At 53.5% G+C, this 20,045-nt stretch overlaps 1 protein-coding gene across 1 annotated transcript in view; it reads left to right on the forward strand.

The window, feature by feature from the left end:
* Window positions 1–20,045, forward strand: part of Ryr3 (ryanodine receptor 3) — a 295,306-nt gene that overhangs the window by 270,432 nt on the left and 4,829 nt on the right. Inside the window, exons 85-100 of the mRNA XM_090357798.1 lie at window positions 186–266; window positions 563–651; window positions 1,738–1,866; window positions 3,934–4,038; window positions 5,755–5,836; window positions 6,462–7,783; window positions 9,137–9,195; window positions 10,360–10,528; window positions 10,934–11,020; window positions 12,880–13,080; window positions 13,823–13,953; window positions 15,822–15,864; window positions 16,374–16,501; window positions 16,841–16,901; window positions 17,201–17,347; window positions 19,228–19,362. Coding sequence (XP_090213924.1) covers window positions 186–266; window positions 563–651; window positions 1,738–1,866; window positions 3,934–4,038; window positions 5,755–5,836; window positions 6,462–7,783; window positions 9,137–9,195; window positions 10,360–10,528; window positions 10,934–11,020; window positions 12,880–13,080; window positions 13,823–13,953; window positions 15,822–15,864; window positions 16,374–16,501; window positions 16,841–16,901; window positions 17,201–17,347; window positions 19,228–19,362 — 2,969 coding nt within the window. The remainder of the gene's footprint in view (window positions 1–185; window positions 267–562; window positions 652–1,737; window positions 1,867–3,933; window positions 4,039–5,754; window positions 5,837–6,461; window positions 7,784–9,136; window positions 9,196–10,359; window positions 10,529–10,933; window positions 11,021–12,879; window positions 13,081–13,822; window positions 13,954–15,821; window positions 15,865–16,373; window positions 16,502–16,840; window positions 16,902–17,200; window positions 17,348–19,227; window positions 19,363–20,045) is intronic.

Here is a 20,045-nt window from a genome sequence, read left to right on the forward strand (position 1 = left end):
ATACTTCCCATCATAAATGTGTTTTGGGGCTACTTTACCTCTGGTGGGCTCTGTAGTCTGTCTCCTCAACTCTAGGTTAATACAGTTGTTCACCATTCATCCAGAGTCCCTTTTCCAAGCCATTCATACACGTCTCCTTGGCTGCTTTCGTTAGACGGCGTTCACTGGCTTGTTCTCTGTTCAAGGTGAGAAGGTGCTTCAGAACGACGAGTTCACACGAGACCTCTTTCGGTTCCTGCAGTTGCTTTGTGAAGGCCACAACAGCGGTAAGCGGGTTATTCGTCAGGGGAAGCCACGCTCAGGTCCACGGTGCTCGCCGTGTGAGGATGCCCGTTCTTACCCCACCACAGACGTCAGCTCGCGCAGCCCCAGGAGACTGCGAAGGCTGACAGCTCCGGGAACCTCGCCTCGAGGGCCAGGGTGGGGTTTGGACCTGGGGATCTGCCAGGCCCCCGGGGGGGCGGGGGGGTTGCTGCCAGACTTGGCACAGTGCGGGGACCCCACCCCCCGGCCCCGGCCCGGGCGGTGCGGCCCCGGCTCTGACCCGCTCTGGTCCTCTCAGACTTCCAGAACTTCCTGCGCACGCAGATGGGCAACACCACCACGGTGAACATCATCGTCAGCTCTGTGGACTACCTTCTGCGCCTGCAGGTGGGCGGGGAGGCGGCCGGGGTGCGGGAGGGCTCTGGACTCCTGCGCCCTCAGGAAGGCCAGGACAGCAGTAAGCTGAAAATGCAGCTAATACACCCAGCCTCAGAACCCCCCACCCGGCTCAGCCACTGAGGGACCAGAAGACCGACATCCACAGCCCCAGGCAATGCGGCCTCCACCTGCCTACTGAGTGGAGCCACAGGCCTCGAGCACGAGCACGCTGTGAGGTGATGTGGAGGAGGGGCAGAGGCCCAGCTCTCCACTGCAGACCCGGCCAGTGTCCTGGAGCTGTAAGGAGACTTGCGAATGAGTCATTCCACTAGGAGAAGGAGTTGTACACACTGCTGAAATAGGACCAGTTTTCAGCCTGCTAGGTGTTGAGAAGACACTTGGCTTAATCATTTGAATGGAAATCCAAGTGCATTGAGAAAATCCTCACAAGTGTAGGAAAGGGCTACTTCTCCTGGCTGAGTCCCTGGCCTAACTTTGCCACTCATCGAGGTACCTTCTCTCCCTTCTAGTTTGCCCGTCTACAAACTAGGTAAGACGTGCCCAAGAGAGAAGTAGTGAATATTGAACAGTGTAATAAATTGTGAGAATAATATACCCTTACGTACTGAGAACATTGTCTAGGACTTTAAAAGGTAGCTGTTATTTTGTTGTTTTTATAATTATTTGATGAAGGATCATTATTATCTCCAACGTACTTTGTTCACTTAGAAAAAAACTCAACTCATGCCTGGTGCAGGCGGCGCAGACCTGTAACACTTGCTAATTAGGAGGCATGAGACCTGAGGATTGCAGTTCAAAGCCGGCCCGGGCAGCAAAGTCCATGAGACTGTTATCTCCAACTAGCCTCCCAAAACAGGACAAAACATCTGTCATGGTCTCCCACGTGCCAAAGGCCGCCCTCTCTCCAGCCTGTTCTGCCCCGTAGAGAAACATCTGAGCTGGGAAGACAGAGGGTTTGGCGGCCTGTGTTCCTCACAGCGTCAGCTCCTTTCAGATGTCTTCATGCTGAGTTCTGCTCCACAGACTGGGGGCAGAGCAAGCAGTCCTGACTGAGCTCTGCTTGTCTGCCTTTAGGAATCGATCAGTGATTTCTACTGGTACTACTCGGGGAAGGACATCATCGATGAATCCGGGCAGCACAACTTTTCTAAAGCTCTGGCAGTCACCAAGCAGATTTTCAATTCTCTTACGGAATACATCCAGGTACGTGCTGGGGTCACTCCTAAGTCCCCGCAAAGTCTCTGCACTCAGTGGACTTGCACGCAGCCCCAGCAGGACAGCCCCCCTCACCTGGAAATGGGCTGCCGTGCCCTCGGTGGGCACCGTTAGCCGCCAGCCCTCCACGGGCACCTTGCTCGTGGCTTGTATTCATCTGGTTACATTTTGCTTTTCCTCCTAGCTTTTCATGGACAAAAAAATTCATAGTCCACTTAGTATTTTTCTCAATGTCCAGAACACTGCGCACACACCAACACAGTGGTGAAATGGAGGGGTAGTGAGGCTGTCTTAGAAGAAATTTAAAAACAGAGTCTGAGCCAGGAGTTGAGGGACACACTTGTAATCCCGGCACTCGGATCCCATGCCTGAGGCCACCCGGCCCACCAGGGCCCTGTCTGACAGCAGAGCCTCACGCAAACCTACACGTGAGTTCTCGGGGCATGGCTGGACCTTCCGTGCTCCGAGGCCACTGTCTCTCTCTCTCTCCCTCCTCAGTGGTCTACCTGCTGTGAAAATGAGCAGAGGAGGGGCTGTGAAGTCAGGAGCCATGCCGCTGCTCTCTTCTGCAAAACACGATTCTTGAGGCAGAATCAACATTTATCATTGTGCTATCCTAATCAGGAGACTCATGAATAAATTTTCCACTCATTTATTTATTGGACAAAGCACTTAGCTTATGCTCTATTGTGATTAATGAGGAACACAAGCATTTATGACCTCTATCCTTAAAAGAGCTTTTAGTGCAATTGAGAAAATAAAAATACGTGAAAAAACTACTTGATAAAAGTTAACCACAGGTGACGTTAACATAACCACATATACCATGCTGGGAACTGTCCACGTGCAGGCTGGGGTGCAGCCCAGGGTAACGTACTTGCTTAGCGAGCTCGAGGCCCGAGGCTTGATCTTGGCAGTGGGAGGCCATGACAGGGAATCCCAGGCTCCAAGGGTGCAGTGTGGACAGAGGTGCCCAGACCCCTTCCTGACCTGGCTTTCCTCCGGAGCATTTAACCCAGAACGAGAGGCTCGCTCATTCTCTCTGAATGCGAATCTCTTTTCATGAGCAGTGTTGTTCCAACATGAAATCCACTGGCCTCCGGGAACCTCTGTGACATGGGCACGCAGGTCTCTGCTCCTCTCGCCTCCCTCGGGAAGCCTGCCTGGGTTCTTGGTGGCAGGTTGGACCTGGGTCCTGTGTAGACATTTCTCACTGGGGAATGATGTGGAGATTGGTTAAGGGGCAGAGGAAGGAGGAGAGTTAAGGGGCATAGGTTCAATCGCGATCTTCAAAAGCGGACGTGAGCAGTGGCGTTACCTCCTTGCTTGGATTTCGGAGGGGATGATGAAGAGGTGACACTAAGCTGAGCAAGGGAGGCCAGCCGGGGTTATACACCTAGACTGTGTGGTGCAGGGGTGGGGGGTGGGGAGGGTGGAAGAGCGGGAGAAGGGGGGGCGGGTCACACCTGGAGCTCAGGTTAGTGACGAGGAAATCCTGGACGTGGTTGAGCGCCAGGCACTGATGTGCAGATCCGGGACAGAGCCTAGCCTGGCAGAGGACTTACCTAGCTCCGCTCGGCCGGGATGGGTCCAGGGGTGCTCGATGGTGCTCGCCGGGGAAGGGCTGGGGGTGCCCAGGGGCTCCCAGCCCGGTGTCCACCACAGCCTCTAACGGTTCAGCGCACGTCTTTATTCGGGTGCCTTGGAAAACTAAAGGGCAGTCTCGGAGCACGAGGCCTTCGCGTTTTCCCTGGCCTGGGAACAGGGAGGGCGAAGCTGAGCTGTGTGTGTGGGGGGGAGGGCTGCCCGCACACAGCCGACCCCCTCCTCTCCTCCCTCCTCTCCTCTCCCCCTCCTCTCCTCTCCCCCTCCTCTCCTCTCCCCCCTCCTCTCCTCTCCCCCTCCTCTCCTCTCCCCCTCCTCTCCTCTCCCCCCTCCTCTCCTCTCCCCCCTCCTCTCCTCTCCCCCCTCCTCTCCTCTCTCCCCTCCTCTCCTCTCCCCCCTCCTCTCCTCTCCCCCTCCTCTCCCCCTCTCCCCCTCCTCTCCCTATCACAGGGCCCGTGCCTGGGGAACCAGCAGAGCCTGGCTCACAGCCGGCTGTGGGACGCCGTGGTCGGCTTCCTCCATGTGTTTGCTAACATGCAGATGAAGCTGTCCCAGGTACTGTGGCCTGTGCACCACGCACGCCTTTGGTGGGCACTGCCGAGTGGCCCCGCCCTTAGTCACCCGAGGACCTAGCACACCTTCCCCATCTCAGCGGGAGCCGCCCTGCAGATTAGATCTCACTTCTCACCTGGAAGGCTGGGGGGGTCTGGGCCTTGGCATGAGTGCAGCTTCTTTGGGCCTCACTCGCCTATCTCTCGGATCCTTGCTTCCTTCCGTGCTAATCCTTTTGCTTCCTTGTGGCTGTCTTGTTGGTCTGGAACCGCTGTCCGCCAGCCGTGTTCACTGTCCACGTCGCATGCCTCTGTGATCCCAGTGTCACCCCCCCTGCTGCCCGCTCCCCATCTCTGCCTCTCCCCACTCCCCATCTCTCTGGCAACATGAGTTGGAGGGGCTCCGAGAATCGGGAACACACACTGTAGCACATGGGGCAGTGACTTCGTCTCTCCACACCAACACGTGCTGGGAGAATGCCGAACACATGCAGCCACACCTGAACGTGTCTCTAAACCGGTGGAGCCTGGCACCTCTGCCTCCTCTCTTGTGGAACGGGCTGTGGATCCCTTTCGCACACGTCTCCCCCGTTGACTCTGGTCTCGGGAGAGTCTGTTGCTGTCCCCCCGTGTGTGGACCAGGGCCATGTGGTATGGTGGTGCCACCACCTCCTCGCCCATGACTTGGGGACGTCACTCCCGTCCTGTCTTCACTTCCATCATTTATAAGATGTACAGTTAAAATGGAGGATCTCTGGGGTTTCTTCTCCGCTCTGATGGTCTCTACGGCCATGGTATTTTCAAAGCGGCTTTCACACACACTTCCCTCGGAAACGTCCAAGTCTAGGCCAAGGGTTGGACTTTCTGAGAATCACTCAAATACAACCTAGATTTTTTTTTTGGCCAGTCCTGGGCTTGAGCTCAGGGCCTGAGCACTGTCCTTGGACTTTCTCAAGGCTAGAGCTCTACCACTGGAGCCTCAGCACCACTTCCGGCTTTTTTCTATGTATGTGGTACCGAGGAATCGAACCCGGGTCTTCGTGCATGCTAGGCAAGCACTCTACCACTAGGCCCTAAACAACATTAATCTCACACTCAAGCATCATTTCCTGACTTTACCCACAGATCAGGTCTTCTGGGGCCAGGCACTTCTCTGAGCGAGGGTATGAAGCACAAGCTAACTTAGTACCACCCTGCCTGCACTGCTTAGACTAAAGCCAGGCAGGCCACCCCTTCCAGAGGGGCGGCCTTCCTTCAGTACCTTTAGCAAACCAGCGGCACCCCATCCGCTAGAATTAGAATCATGTAACCCAGAGAAAAGGAAATCTGTTGGCAACTGTAACTTGTTGCTTTAATTTTGTCACAATAACATTCCTATAAATCTCACTAGTGAATCTCTAGTTCAGAAAATGGCAACATAAGCTTCTAGAGACCCTTGAAGACCCTGGTGATGCGGGCTGGTCACCCAGCCATTTTGGACAGTGGTCAGTGCAGCAGCCACATGGCATGAGTGAGAGGGAGACCAGCAGGGAGCACGTTGGGTGAGTCTGCTCCGAAGGCAGATAGAAGGCCGCTTCTCAGCACCCCGAGAAGCCCCCCCGCCCCGCTGCACTCAGCACAGCCCCTGCTGGCCTTCCCAGAGCAGGCAGCCCCGCCCGCGCTCTGCCCTCACCGTGGCCAGGGATCGGCCAGCTCAGGGTATCTCCTGTTTCTGTTCTAGGATTCCAGTCAGATCGAGCTGCTGAAGGAACTCTTGGATCTCCTTCAGGACATGGTGGTGATGCTTCTGTCCCTCTTGGAAGGTTGGGCTGTTTGGCATAACCAGGCATGCACAAAACTGTCACCAGTCTGGTCTGAGCACTAACCTTACTAACCGGGCAAATGATTCTGCTGGCAGGTGGTTGATGCCATACCACATTGGTTAGAATGCCAAATTAAAAAAAATAGTGAGGGGCACATGGTCTGATGGGCGAAGCCTGAGCCAACTCATCTTGTATCAGTGGGAAAGCCAGAATGAACTGGGGAAAGTCTCCAAGCCCTGCTTCTCCCCACCCTCCCCTTCTCCCCATTGCTTTCAACACATCTGGCTCGGTGTGTATGCCAGCTGTCTAGGAGGCTACCCTCCTGGGAGTTCCAGGGACACCAGTGTCCCGCTGTGTCCCCTGCGGTCTCAGGATGAAATCACCTATCACCTCCCCGGGCCGGGACCCAGGCCAAGGTGTGGTGCTCTCCCCGTATCTCTTCTCCTTGCCTCCAGGGCTCGGTCTCATGGCCGCCACTGCACCTCCTCCATTTTCCACATCACCATGGTCAGAAAAGAGTTGACAAATTTGGACACGTGGGCTTCTGGAAATAGCTGTCCAAACAGTTACCTGACAGCTTGGGCTTATGTATCTGTCTGTCTGTCTTTTTGAACCTGTCTCACAGGGAATGTGGTAAACGGAACAATTGGCAAGCAGATGGTTGACACACTGGTGGAGTCATCGACCAATGTAGAGATGATCTTGAAGTTCTTTGATATGTTCCTGAAACTTAAAGACTTAACCAGCTCAGACACCTTCAAAGAATATGACCCAGACGGCAAAGGGATTATCTCCAAGAAAGAGTTCCAGAAGGCCATGGAGGGGCAGAAGCAGTATACGCAGACCGAGGTCGACTTTCTCCTGTCGTGTGCAGAAGCGGATGAGAATGACCTGTTTAACTACATGGATTTTGTGGACCGGTTCCATGAGCCCGCCAAGGACATAGGGTTTAACGTGGCGGTGCTGCTGACAAACCTGTCTGAACACATGCCGAACGACGCCCGCCTGAAGTGCCTGCTGGGCCCGGCAGAAAGCGTGCTGAAATACTTCGAGCCACACCTGGGGCGCATCGAGATCATGGGCGGAGCCAAGAGAATCGAGCGCGTTTACTTTGAGATCAGCGAGTCGAGCCGGACCCAGTGGGAGAAGCCTCAGGTGAAGGAGTCGAAGCGGCAGTTTGTTTTCGACGTGGTCAATGAAGGTGGGGAGCAGGAGAAGATGGAGCTGTTTGTGAACTTCTGTGAGGACACCATCTTTGAAATGCAGTTAGCCGCGCAGATCTCGGAGTCTGACTCGGCTGACAGGCTGGAGGACGAGGACGAGGACGAGGAGGAGGAGGAAGAGTCCTCGTACGGCTTAGAAGCCGAGGGTGAGGAGAAGGAGGACCGGTCTGTGGAGTCCGCCTCCGCGTTTGCCGCGGCCTGTGCCGTGGCCAGGAGGAGCACGGCCGCCCTTCTGCGGAGGGCGACCCTGAGGGGCCTGCGGAGGCGCTGCAGGAGACTGAGGAGGATGGCCGTCCGGGAGCTGGGGACGGCGGTCCTCGCCTTCCTCTCCACGCTGTGCGTGGGGCTGCTCCGGGGGCTTCTCGCCGTCCTGGGAGGCCTGGCTCAGGCCCTCTGGGACACGGTGTTCGGAGGGGGCCTGGTGGAAGGGGCCAGGAACATGAGAGTGACCAAGATCCTGGGAGACATGCCCGACCCGACCCAATTTGGGATCCACGAGGACTCCACGGAGGCCGAGAGGGGGGACGTGAGTGAGCTGGGACCCACTGCCACGGGCGAGAAGGGAGAGGCAGACAGCATGCCAGATCTCTTTGGACTCCACCCAAACAAAGAAGGTGGCTCAAAGCATGGGCCCGAAGTGGGTTTGGGCGACCTCGCTGAAGTCATTGGCAAGGGTGAGCCCCCCACATTGGAGAGCACTGTGCGGAAGAAAAGCAAAGCCCAGGTAAGCAGGACTCCAGGCCATCTCCCCCGCCGTGACGGCTGCAGGGCGTCCTGCAGTCACCACTGATGTGGTTGCCCACGTTGCAGTGGATACAGCCCCTGCTGAGCGCGTCCGACCCGGTCGCCTTGGGTCTGTCCCTGGGGTCCTCCGGCTTGCGCGGTGGAGCTCAAGCTGCAGTCTTTCATGAGAAGGTAGCTGTTAGGACACATGGGTTGAACCTGTGAACTGAACATGTCAGAAGCAAAGTGAGATGCAAGAGATGTTCCCAGAAGAGAACGTCCTTGAAGCTGACCTTGTGTCAGCTTAGCCCGGCCTCCCTGACCTGTGGAGCCAGGCAGCCAGAGGCAGTGAATAAGCAGGGATCTGAACGGTCACCTGTCCTGCAGCACGTAACTCACAGTGTCACTCTAACAGCAAAGAAAGTAGGGAAGCAGGAGAGCTCAGAGCCCAAACAGCACCTCCACTGTCGAAAAGAGGGCCGATGGGCGCTGGGAAGGAAAGGCGCCAGGTACGAGAACTGTACAGGAAGGAGCTTCTACCTGGTGTCAGGTCAGAATGCCAGGCCCGACTTGCTCCCTGGTAGAGCCCACTGCCTACGTCAGCGGGATCCCGGTAGAGACCCATCTGGGGAGTCCACGTGCCAGGCTGTGTGCCAGGATGAGGGAGCACAGTGGGAGCTGCACCTCCAGGGAAAGAGGCCAGTGCCATAGTGATAAGTGAGGAAGCTGCGGTGGCAGGCTCGGCTTCTGGAAAGCCAGCTCGTGAAGGGTGACAGGCACGCAGCAGCCACGTGTCACCCTCCAGCAGAGGCTGTGGCCGCGGCAAAGGCCCCGGTCTATGGAGGACTCAGACTTTTCTGGAAAGGAAAGGTCTAAGTATTGAGAGCAATTAAGTACTACAAGATGACGATGGAGAGAAAGGCCAGGCTCTGTAGGGAGTCCAGGCCTTGGCGGCGACCCTGACTTCATACCAAGTGCTGTGGCTCTTGGCCCGAGGGAGCCAGGTAGTGGCCAGAGGAATGAAGACAGGGCCGGAAGCTGTCAGCTGACAATGGCTCTGGGTTCAACTTGGTTTTGTCTGCAGCCCAGGCTGCTTAACCCCTAGGGTGACAGGTTCACTGCCACAAGGCTCTCAGGGGCTGAGCCCAAGGTTCCGGCGTGTGTAGGGTGACAGGGCAGGTGGATTTCCCCATATGAAGTCTTTGTTTTGGCACCGTCCAGATATCTGCTACACGTCAGGATCCTAGAGAGGCTGACGTGCCAGGAGGAAAGGAACCGGGACTGGCAACCATGAAGAAATGGCCTGCTTCCTGGCCCGTTGACGACACCTTGACTGACTGTGGTTTTTCTCCAGGCAGCAGAGAAGAGGGCGGCACATGAGGCAGAAGTTAAAGTGGAGTCCGAGAAGGCGGAGTAAGTGCCTGGTGGCTGGCTCCGTGGAAGGCCTCGGCAGCAGCTGCCGGTAGTGGTTTCTGTCTCTGTGTCACACAGAAAGCCTCGTTGCTGTTAAGACAAGCAGCATGCGCTCTGCAAGCCCTGGACATACATCTTTCACCTCAGTTCCTTGGTGCCAACATCCTATGTATCTGAGCACTGGGGGAGGGGTCACTGGGGTGGGAGCTCAGTGCTCACTGGAGCCTCCAGGCTTCCTTTCTGGCTATTTTTGAGGTGGTCTTTCCTGGCTGGACTGCCCCCGATCCACCATCCTGTGTTCTTTCTTTTCCTGAGTGGCTAACTTCAGAATCCCAAGCAGCACGCTCAGGTAATCAGACACTGAGGCCATGCGCAGGGCTCGCGCGTGCCCTCCGGCGGCCAGGAGTCAGGAGAGGCATCGCTCGAGGCCAGCTGAGCAAACAGCGAACCCCCCTGTGACCGGGAGGCCAGACGTGGTGGCACACCTGTCGTCCCCGCTGCACGGGAGGCGTGGTCCAGACGAACCCAGACAATGCAAGGCCCTATCCCAAAAGTAACTAAAGCAAAACAGGGCTGAGGGTGTGCATCAAGTGGTAGAACATCTGCCTGGAAAGGACACAGCTCTCAGGTCAAACCCCAGTCCCATCTTTAAAAAAAACAAACAAAAAAACCAACTATATTTAGCAGCTTTAGATAATACTGGTAATAAGTGTCTATAACTCTGGGTCTGGGCGCTGTCCCTGAGCTCTTCAGCTCAAGGCTACCACCCTACCCCTTGAGACACAGCCACACTTCCTGTTTTCTGGTGGTTAATTGGAGATGAGAGTCTCACGGACTTTAGTGCCCGGGCTGGCTTTGAACCTCGATCCTCAGATCTCAGCCTCCTGAGTAGCTGGGATGACAGGCGGGAGCCACTGGTTCCCGGCTGCTAACTCTCACAAAGGCAAGAAAATGCACAACTTTTCTGAAGAAATAGACCCGTTAGGCCCCGTTTCAGAGGCAAAGTGTAAACTGCAGGTGAGCACAGACCATCAAAGCTGTCCCAGTCCTGGAGCTCACGTGTGCTGCCCAGGCCTGTGTCCAACAAAGAACTGAGGTCTCCAGGCCTGCAGCTTCCCCTCCCTGCCCCCTCTCCCCTTCTGAGCAGGTTTGTCTTTCCTGCAGCATGGAGGACCCAGAAAAGGAAAAGGAAGCAAAAGAGGAGTGCCGGGTTGAGTACCCGTGGCCAGCTGTCCCAAAGAAGAAGCGCAGGCGTGGCCAGAAGGTGGAGAAGCCGGAGGCCTTCATGGCCAACTTCCTTAAAGGGCTGGACGTCTACCAGACCAGACTGCTGGTGAGCCTCCCGCCCAGGCCCCCCTCTCTCCCCAACACCCCTCCAGGCCCATGCGAGAGCTGCCCGCTGGCTTGGGACCATGGCTTGCTTCCTCTCCTCTCGCTCCTAGCGTCTCCCACGGACCTGCCCGCTCCTCTTGCAGCCCTCCCCAGCCCTCGCCCACAACAGGAGTCCTTCCCGCTGTGTCCGGCTCAGCGGCAGCCTGGCTGGGCAAGGGGGGTGCGGGAGCTGTTGGGGAGTCCAAGCCTGAGTTCTCGGGGCAGAGCAGTCGTGACGTGTCCACGCACTGCCTGCTGCCCGGCTCTCTGAGGGATGGTGGAGTGTGGGGAGCCCTTCCCAGAGCAGGTCTCCCGCCGGCTCGCGCCCTCCTCCCTACGCCGGCCTCTGCTGCCCCCTTCTCCGCAGCACTGTCTGGCCAGGAATTTCTACAACCTGAGGCTCCTCGCTCTGCTCGTCGCCTTTGCTATCAACTTCATCCTGCTTTTCTACAAGGTGATGTCTCGCTCGCTTGCTTGAAACATGGTTGTATACCAAGTGTACTAGCGATAGAAAGACAGAACTTAGGCTCTTCATGACAGCAGAAACTCTACCAGGGATGGCGATTTCTAAAGCATAGGAAAGCAATGTTACTACTCCCCGAAACAGTAGTACTCTAAGGCATACAAGCCCACCACCCCTTGTGTGTGGCTAGCAAGGAAAACAAGTTAGCGAGTACGTCATCAGCTGAAGCCTGTTTGTCACAGAACTCAGTCTTCAAATATTTATTTGTGAATCTACTATGTTCTAGACCCTATATTAGGAAATACATGAGGACCTGTATTACAAAAATAGTTCTTTTCCTGAGAGTCGTTACAGTGAGGTCATATATCCGAACCTTACCAAAAATCAGTAGAGGTTGGGGAGATTCTTGTTAAGACAAAGTCTTTAAACATTGGCAAATGAATTTTGCATGCTGTAGGAACGTAATGATCATTTTTATTTTTATTTAGTTGTAAAAGAGTTGCCATTTAATAAAGCAGTGTATAAATACAGCGCATCTTGACGCATAATACAGTGCATCTAATGTCAACCATGGAAATACTTTCACCCATCCCTCCCTAACACCACACACACACACACACACACACACACACACACACACACACACACACACACTCTTAATTTTGCAGGGTATGCACTGAATTTCTTTTTTTTCTTTTTTTTTTTTTTTGCTAGTCCTGGGCTTGAGCTCAGGGCCTGAGCACTGTCCTTGGACTTTCTGGGGACTAGAGCTCTAACACTTGAGCCTCAGCACCACTTCTGGCTTTTTTCTATGTATGTGGTACCAAGGAATCGAACCCAGATCTTCATGCATGCTAGGCAAGCACTTTAACCACTAGGCCAAACTCCCGGCCCCTGCACTGAATTTCTTTTTTTTTTTTTTTTTGCCAGTCCTGGGCTTGAGCTCAGGGCCTGAGCACTGTCCTTGGACTTTCTCAAGGCTAGAGCTCTACCACTTGAGCCTCAGCACCACTTCCTGCTTTTTTTTTTTCTATATGTGGTACCGAGGAATCGAACCCGGGTCTTCATGCATACTAAGCAAGCACTTTAACCACTAGGCCAAACTCCCGGCCCCCTGCACTGAATTTCTTAACTGCATTCTCTCTCTTCCTTTTTGGAATGAATGAAAGGTCTTACCTGTGAGGACATGAATATAATTTTAAGTATGTTGTATACATGTATGGAAATGTAATCGAGAAGCCAGGTGTAGTGGCACACATTCGTAATACCAGCACTAGAGAGGCTGACACTGGAGCCTTTTGAGTTCAAGGGTGGCCTAATAAGACCCTGCTTCAAATGAAAAATGTCATAACGAAACCCATTCTTTTGTGCAGTGTATGTTAGTAAAGAGTAGACTCTTGGCTTTTCTGTGTCTAGCCTCTTTCCTGTCCTACTTCAACAATCTGTTTTTATAAAGCATTCTTACCCACACCAACCTTCAGTGGCTGAGCTGATGGGTTTCTATTGTCCAGAGAAGACTGTGGGAGTCTGTAACAAGGTGTGTATGGCTGGATTTTAAACTGCAGACGGCTGTGGAGGGAGGCAGCCGCCGGCCCTAGAGCTGCAGGACAGAAGGCCCGAAGGGTCCTGAGTCACGCGCAGCCCTGTGCAGGGGGAGCTCCTCGGGCTCCCCAGCTTCCTCCAACATGGCCTTCGGTGGCACCTGTTCTTGCTTTCTTGGGAAGAGATGGGTGTATCTCTGAATTTTATTTGCGATCACTAGAGATCCCGGGGATTCTTGGTCAGAAGTTACCCGAGGTCTCGAGACATTCAGTAACGCTGACGGTGTCTGCGTGTGTGTCTTGGACCAGGTCACTGAAGAGCCTTTGGAGGAAGAGACGGAGGACGTTGCAAACCTGTGGAATTCCTTCAATGCCGAGGAAGAGGAAGATGCCGTGGTGTTCTTTGTCCTGCAGGAGAGTACCGGGTACATGGCGCCAGCGCTGCGGGCTCTGGCTGTGCTGCACAGCGTCATCTCCCTGGTCTGCGTGGTGGGATATTACTGCCTGAAGGTGAGTGCCCTGGCGCTCCACCTCAAGCTTCCGCCCTGGAGAAAGAGGCATCTCTTCGTTGTGGTGGTGCTGTGGCTCTGGCATCCCCAGGAGTTGCTTTCAACGAATCCTGGCCCCGCCCAGGCCTGTGACCTGCACGCCCACCCAGGTGTGAGACGTCCTCTCCACAAGTCCCCACCAAGGCATCTCTTTGGGATTTATGGCATTAAAAGTCATCAGGCCAAGTCAGAGAAGAACCTCTTTTTGTTTTTGCCAGTCCTGGGCTTGAGCTCAGGGCCTGGGCACTGCCCCTGGACTTTCTCAAGGCTAGAGCTCTACCCCTTGAGCCTCAGCGCCACTTCTGGCTTTTTTCTACATATGTGGTACCGAGGAATCGAACCCAGGGTCTTTGTGCATGCTAGGCAAGCACTTTAACCACTAGGCCAAACTCCCGGCCCTGAGATGAAACTACTTGCGAGAGATGTCTTCTCTGGCCTTTGGATTACTAGGGTTTGTTAAAACCCTTGCCAAGGTATAAAGGCTGAGCTGTCCTATCACTGCCTAACAAATTACCCCCAAACTTAGTGCTTTGAAGAGTGCTTCTTCTGATTCTGCGGAGCAAGTGGGCACATGGAGGCAGATCCTCTGCTCCAGGCCAAGAGGCCGTGCATGTCTGAAGCCACTCTGCCGGCCTACCCGGGAAGTCTGGTATGAACTAATAATTCTCAAAACATCCAAGTAACCAGTGTCTTCCCTCCTGAAGGTACCTCTGGTGGTATTCAAGAGGGAGAAGGAGATCGCCCGGAGGCTGGAGTTTGCAGGCCTGTACATCACGGACCAGCCGTCAGAAGAGGACATCAAGGGCCAGTGGGACCGCCTGGTCATCAACACCCCGTAAGTGCTGCTCTGCCCGGGCCCCGGCAAGCCAAGGCGTGTCCGGAAGAGCTCTCTCCCCACCAGCCTGGAAAACAAGTGTATAAGGGCCTTCCTCTTGTGTCAGGACTTTTCTCCCCTTGCCCTTTCAGTTCAGTGACCTACGAACCCTCAAACAGCTACAGAAGTTTAAAACAGAGGGCACACTGTATTATCAAGAGACACTGCGCAAATTATCAAAAGATACTGCGTAGATTTGGTTAATACCAGAAATCCCAGGCAACATTATTAACTAGGTTTCCACATTGGAGTTCTGTGGAGTGTTTCTAGCATGTAACTAGCCAAGTGTAGATAGTCAGCCGAGCAGCTTCTCGGGCCCCATGTCACGACCGTCCTGTGATGTCCTTTCTCTGACATCCTCTCCTTAAACAAGCAGCCTACCGGGTGAGAGGTTTCCTCCCAGCATAAGTGGAGAGGCACTGTGCAGGCAGCTCTGGAAGCAGACAGGGAAAAGGACTGAGTCAGCTCTGCACCTTAAAGGACTCTTAAAAATAAGTAGTGCTGGCAGAAGGCTCAGGTGTCAGACAGGACATATATGTGTTCCACCCTCAAGAGGATTTGTCCTCCGCTCTAGCTGGGGGACAAAGAACTCAGTGTACTGAGGAGCTCAAGGTAAGAGGCTGCCCGGAAGGGGCCTCGCACAGATGCGGTCTGTGTTCCTTCAGCGTCTCTGGTAGAAGCTTCCACTTAGGACAAAACATGACCAAGTTTGAACTGAATGTTACAGAGCACTTGTAAAAAAAAAAAAAAAGAAAAAAAAAGAAAAGAACGAGAGAGAGCTGGTGGAGAGGAAGCTTGGCTTGAATTCTGCCTGGTTTTAGATCCACATGCAAGACATCAAAAAAAAAAAAAAAGATCAAGTAGCCTAGACATGTACGTAGACCTTTTTCATTCCTCAGAACGTTGTTCTTAAGTGGCATTTAGATGATTGGCAGTGTTGCAAATGGGTGGAAGAGGCCTGTCTGCACGCCTAGCCAGGGGCCGGGCAGTCTCGTGCACTGGTCCCTGCTGTGTCCGGCCTCAACAGAGAACAAAATCAGTGTCTACCCCGAAAGCACAATTCCTGCGCAGTCCAGTTCCACGGGGGCCGTCTAGGGAGGGTCATTCCACTCGAGCTTTCCTCAAATCGCTCTCAACTCTCTCCAGAAGCTACCAGCAGAGAAAAATGCCCTCTCCCCCGACAAGGAGGCCAGGGATGGCACGTCCGCCCGCAGAGAGCTTTAACTCAGGGTGGAAGGGGTGAGCGCTGGAGGATGTGTGTGGCAGAGGCGGCCTTTCGGTTAGGAGCCTTGCCTGTGTGCCCCCTTCTTCCCGCATCCCGCCCCTAGCCAGGTTAGGGACAGAGAGACGTGCTGTACGGAATGTGTGCATTTTCTTCTGGATCGTGTATCTGCTGCATACACGATGGTATGTGTTTGCAAGTGAGTATTATTTAACTGAAAGGAAGTTGTGTTTACTGAAACATGTTAAATCATAGGAAGTGAAATGAGCCAGACTCAGAGAAACATTGCATCTGAGGAGCCTAGACCTAAAAACAAACAAGACATAAAGGCTCAGGGAGGCTGTGGGGAGGGGTTGAAAGGGGGATGACTCAAATACTGTTTACACATACGAAATGCCAACATTTGTAAAGAAATTAAATATATATTTGGACGTCTGCCTGTAGGGAAACAGCAGTGTGCCTGGCAGGCCTGGACAACAGACTTCTGGGATGGGGGAGAGGGAGGAGGGAGCTATTTCATCTGGAGTCCTTCAGTGAGCAGACACTCGAGCTAGTAGGTTTCTTGATGTTTAGCATGAAGACTGGATCCTTTTCATTTCCTTTGCAGATCTTTCCCCAATAACTACTGGGACAAGTTTGTGAAGAGAAAGGTAAATTCCAGGAGGACAGGACATGTGGTGCGTGATGTGTGATGTGTGGAGGTGGTGCCTGCAGAAGTCACAGAAGGGCTGTCAACAAGTCGGTTCCCATCCCCTCTCTCATACTTCCCCGACGTGGAGCACCACCACAATCCCTGCTCTTTTCTTTGCCAGTCCTTGGACTTTCTCAAGGCTAGCATTCTACCGCTTGAGCCACAGCACTACTGGCTTTTTCTGTTTGTGGTACTGAGGAATTGAACCCAGGTCTTTGTGCATGCTAGGCAAGCACTCTACCGCTAGGCCAAACTCACAGCGCAGTCCTTGCTTTTTTGAGTATTAAGCATTTCCTCCCCTCCAAAAAGCAAGCACAGGCGTTTACATATTCCCCATCACTTCATTTTTCTCTGGAGGTTATTTTCCATCTTCGGCCCTACTTTGGAAGTGTCTGCACTCGCAGGAAAGCTCAGAGGCTGCAGTGCTCCCAGATCGGGTCCCAGCCACCCTGTGTCTCTTTGCTCTAGGTGATCAACAAGTATGGAGACCTCTATGGAGCAGAGAGAATTGCTGAACTCCTGGGTTTGGACAAAAACGCCCTGGACTTCAGCCCAGTGGAGGAGACCACAGCAGAGGCAGCGTCTTTGGTGTCATGGTACACAGCTTAGGAGATGAGTCCTACGTGGCTTAGCGCCTTCGTGTTTCCGTTCCCCTCTGAATGCAGGCGTGTCTGTAGTCTCAGACTCTGTTCTGGCACATATGCCGTACATAGGTCCTGATGTACTGGGAGAGGAAAGCTTTCAAGAACTTGAAGACCCGTTTTTGTGCTCAAAAGAGCTGAGACTAACATTTCCAAATGTGTGACTCAACCATTTAGTCTCTCTGGAGGAACTGTGTAGCTTGATTATTAAGCCTGAGAGAGAAAAACCTAATCTCTAATTACTCAACAAAACCTTGACATTTACAAGTTATGGTATGGTTTCTTCTTCCTTAGGCTCAGTTCCGTTGACATGAAGTATCACATCTGGAAACTGGGGGTAGTGTTTACAGATAATGTAAGTACAGTGCCCGGGTGTAGTGCTGTCATGGGGACAAGCATGGCCGTGGGGCACAAAGAGGAGGGAGCAGGGTGTGGAGACAGATTTCATCGGGTGCCAGGGGTTCAGGCCGAAAACCCCAGGGTGGGGGAGCACTCTTTCCTGTGGCACGGGACGGGGTGGGCCTTGGGCTGGCTAAGCGCCTCAGCACCTCCCCTCCGGCCCCTCAACTCTGTTCCCAAGTGGGGGGGGGGTGGCAGAGTGGGCACATCCTATGGCACAGATGTCCAGTGTTGTGCACTCTCCTCTATCTCCAGTCCTTTCTGTACCTTGCCTGGTACACAACCATGTCAGTCCTGGGCCACTACAACAACTTCTTCTTCGCTGCTCACCTGTTGGACATTGCAATGGGCTTCAAGACATTAAGGACAATCCTTTCTTCTGTAACTCATAATGGCAAACAGGTACTGGGTTGATTCCAAACAAATGAGAGGTAGCACATGCTAGTGGAAGTGGTATGTTGTCGTGTACAATATACATTTCTTGGAAAAATACTTGAACCGGGAGACCAACTGTTTCCACAAACTTGTCACCTAACTAGATGGTGCTGTGGCTCAAGGGGTAGGGTAGTAGCCTTGAGCTGAAAAGCTCAGGGACAGCGCCCAGACCCAGAGTTCAAGCCCCATGACCACCCCTCCCCCCCCCAGACCTCGCAACAAGAGACAAAACTAGAGGCCTAAGACCTTGATTCACACGAGCCAAGGGAAGGGGAGGTGAAGAGCCAATCAGACTACTCTCACTCCATGGCTCTGAACTCTCGCTGGCAGTCAGGGAGCAGAAAGGTATAGTTAGAAAATTCCCAGGTCATTTTGACACATTCCCTTAATTGAGAACTAATACAGCAGGGCACTGGTGGCTCATGCCTATAATCCTAGCTACTCCAGAAGAGGCTGAGATCTGACAGGTCAGACATCCCAGGAAGAAAAATCTGTGACACTCTTAAATTATCCAGCAAAAAGCCACTTGAGTGTATGAGCTCTGAATGTAAACAATGCTGCAGACACAAAGTGGGAGGGGAGGAGAGACTGGGTGAAGAGTTGTTATCTATAATGAGTTGATTGACTGTATGTGAAACCTGGATATAGTAATGAGATTAGCTATATTGAAATCATCTAACAGCTAGTCTACAAATTCAAGATGCTTACCATTTCATTCCTCATTAGGTACAATTAATTCTGTATGAGACATACTCCCTCACAGCTAGAAACCTTTGTGTGGGAAGGGAAGAAGGAAACGGAGTTTGTGCCAGGTCTCAGGTTCCAAGTTTTACCACTGCCTTGTAAGATGCTGAGCTGCTCTACCGACAAGGAAACTGAGGCTCAGAGAGGCTCAGTGAGCTGCCTGCATTTGAGCCCTTTGCTCTTCTTGGGTGCAAAGTCCAGATTCCGTTTCCTAAGCTAGTTGCTATGAGTGCCGCTACTTAAGGTTTGAGTAACGATACATGCCCAGCACTGCTAAATATGTCTTTTCTGCTGCTCATCTCGGCACTCATGCCCACTTTCTTTGAAGGCAAAAATGTTAGGTTGTTGGTCCTCCCTCCTCAGTGGGCCAAACATACAGAGTCCTGCCTTGTGACACCAGAGGCCAACCCAATAGCAAGGGCACAGGGATGCATCTGTGGAGAGAGCTTTCCCTCAGAGCTGACTGCTCTGCCGGAAAATTAGAAAAACCATTAAGACCAACTGAGCGAGCCAACAACAAACTTCAAAGCTGTAACAGTTACCTAGCTCATGGCTACTTACTAAACAAAGGTAATTAATGCATACACACATACGAGATTGAGGGGAGGCAACACTGGAGTAGAAGTTGCCCTGTTTAACTATAGGTAACGGAGGCAGCTGCTGGCTCTGGGTGTGTGTGTGTGTGTGTGTGTGTGTGTCTTGTGTATCGTTTCCCATGGCACCCTCACTCTTGGTAAGTACCTTGGTCATTCCCACATGTCCAATAACCTACGTGTTGCTTGTCCTCAGGGCCTCTATCCAATGCACCCCCTCTTCAAAGGCCCTACCCCGGAGCTGGGCCTGTGCTCAGTGGTGGAGGGCTTTCCCTAGCACGCACATCTGGGTTCCATCTTCAGAACCTGCAGCGTTTCTGGCGGTTAGGGATTCCACATGTGAACTGCAAGGACAATGACGCTGAGCTCGTGGCCCCCTCATTTCTCTTCCCTCCCCACCCGCAGTGCAGCGCCCGTCATCCCCTCGCCTGCCCCCTCCTGGCTCTCAGAGCCAGCCAGGAGCCCTGGAGGTTAACGCACACCCTTTCTCTGCCTGTCCCTCATGCACAGCTGGTTCTTACGGTCGGCCTCCTGGCTGTGGTGGTTTATCTCTACACGGTGGTGGCTTTCAACTTCTTCCGCAAGTTCTACAACAAAAGTGAGGATGACGATGAGCCCGACATGAAGTGTGACGACATGATGACGGTGAGCCCGGCCACGGCCAGCCCTGCTCATGTTGCACCAGAGGGAGAGCGGGGAGACAGACGGGATTTACGTGGAGCCCACTGACCCCAGGGAAAGAGAAGCACCCTTAGGGAGTGGTCACCTGCCAACCCCACCCTCCTGACTCCTCTGTGAAGAGGCAGCCCTGCCTACATTCCCCTGAGAATGGGAGCACAGTGGGTTCTCTCAGGGTGCTCAGGGCTGCAGGCTGCAGTGCCAGCTGTCAGACCCTCAGGGAGGGGGAGCTAGGGGCTCTGGGCAGGCCCTGACTTGAGGGAAAGACCTCTTTTCTAGCCTTCTAGGAGACAGAGTGGCCCATGCCTCGCCACTTGGGCAGTAAGATGGTGCCCTGCTTGGGGCCGAGACCCAGGTGCACTGTTCTTTCTCCAGAATATTTTGGACAAGATTTCTTGTAGGAGGAGGGAGGAGTCTGAACATGAAATTCCTGCTGCCTGCACACCCTCTGCCCATGATTTTCTATTTTTTGGGGGAGGGGCAGGGGGAAGAAGGTGTCATGGGACTTGAACTCTGGGCTTAGACACCGTCCCTGAGCTCTTCAGCTCAAGGCTACTTGCTCTACCCACCCCTTGAGCCAAGCCCCACTTGTTTTCTAGTGCTTAATTGGAGATAAGTCTCCCATTCTTTAGTGCCTGGGCTGGCTTTGA

This window comes from Megascapheus bottae, chromosome 25 (assembly GCF_031878675.1).
Source record: "Megascapheus bottae isolate mThoBot1 chromosome 25, mThoBot2.hap1, whole genome shotgun sequence".
Taxonomy (NCBI): Eukaryota; Metazoa; Chordata; class Mammalia; order Rodentia; family Geomyidae; genus Megascapheus; species Megascapheus bottae.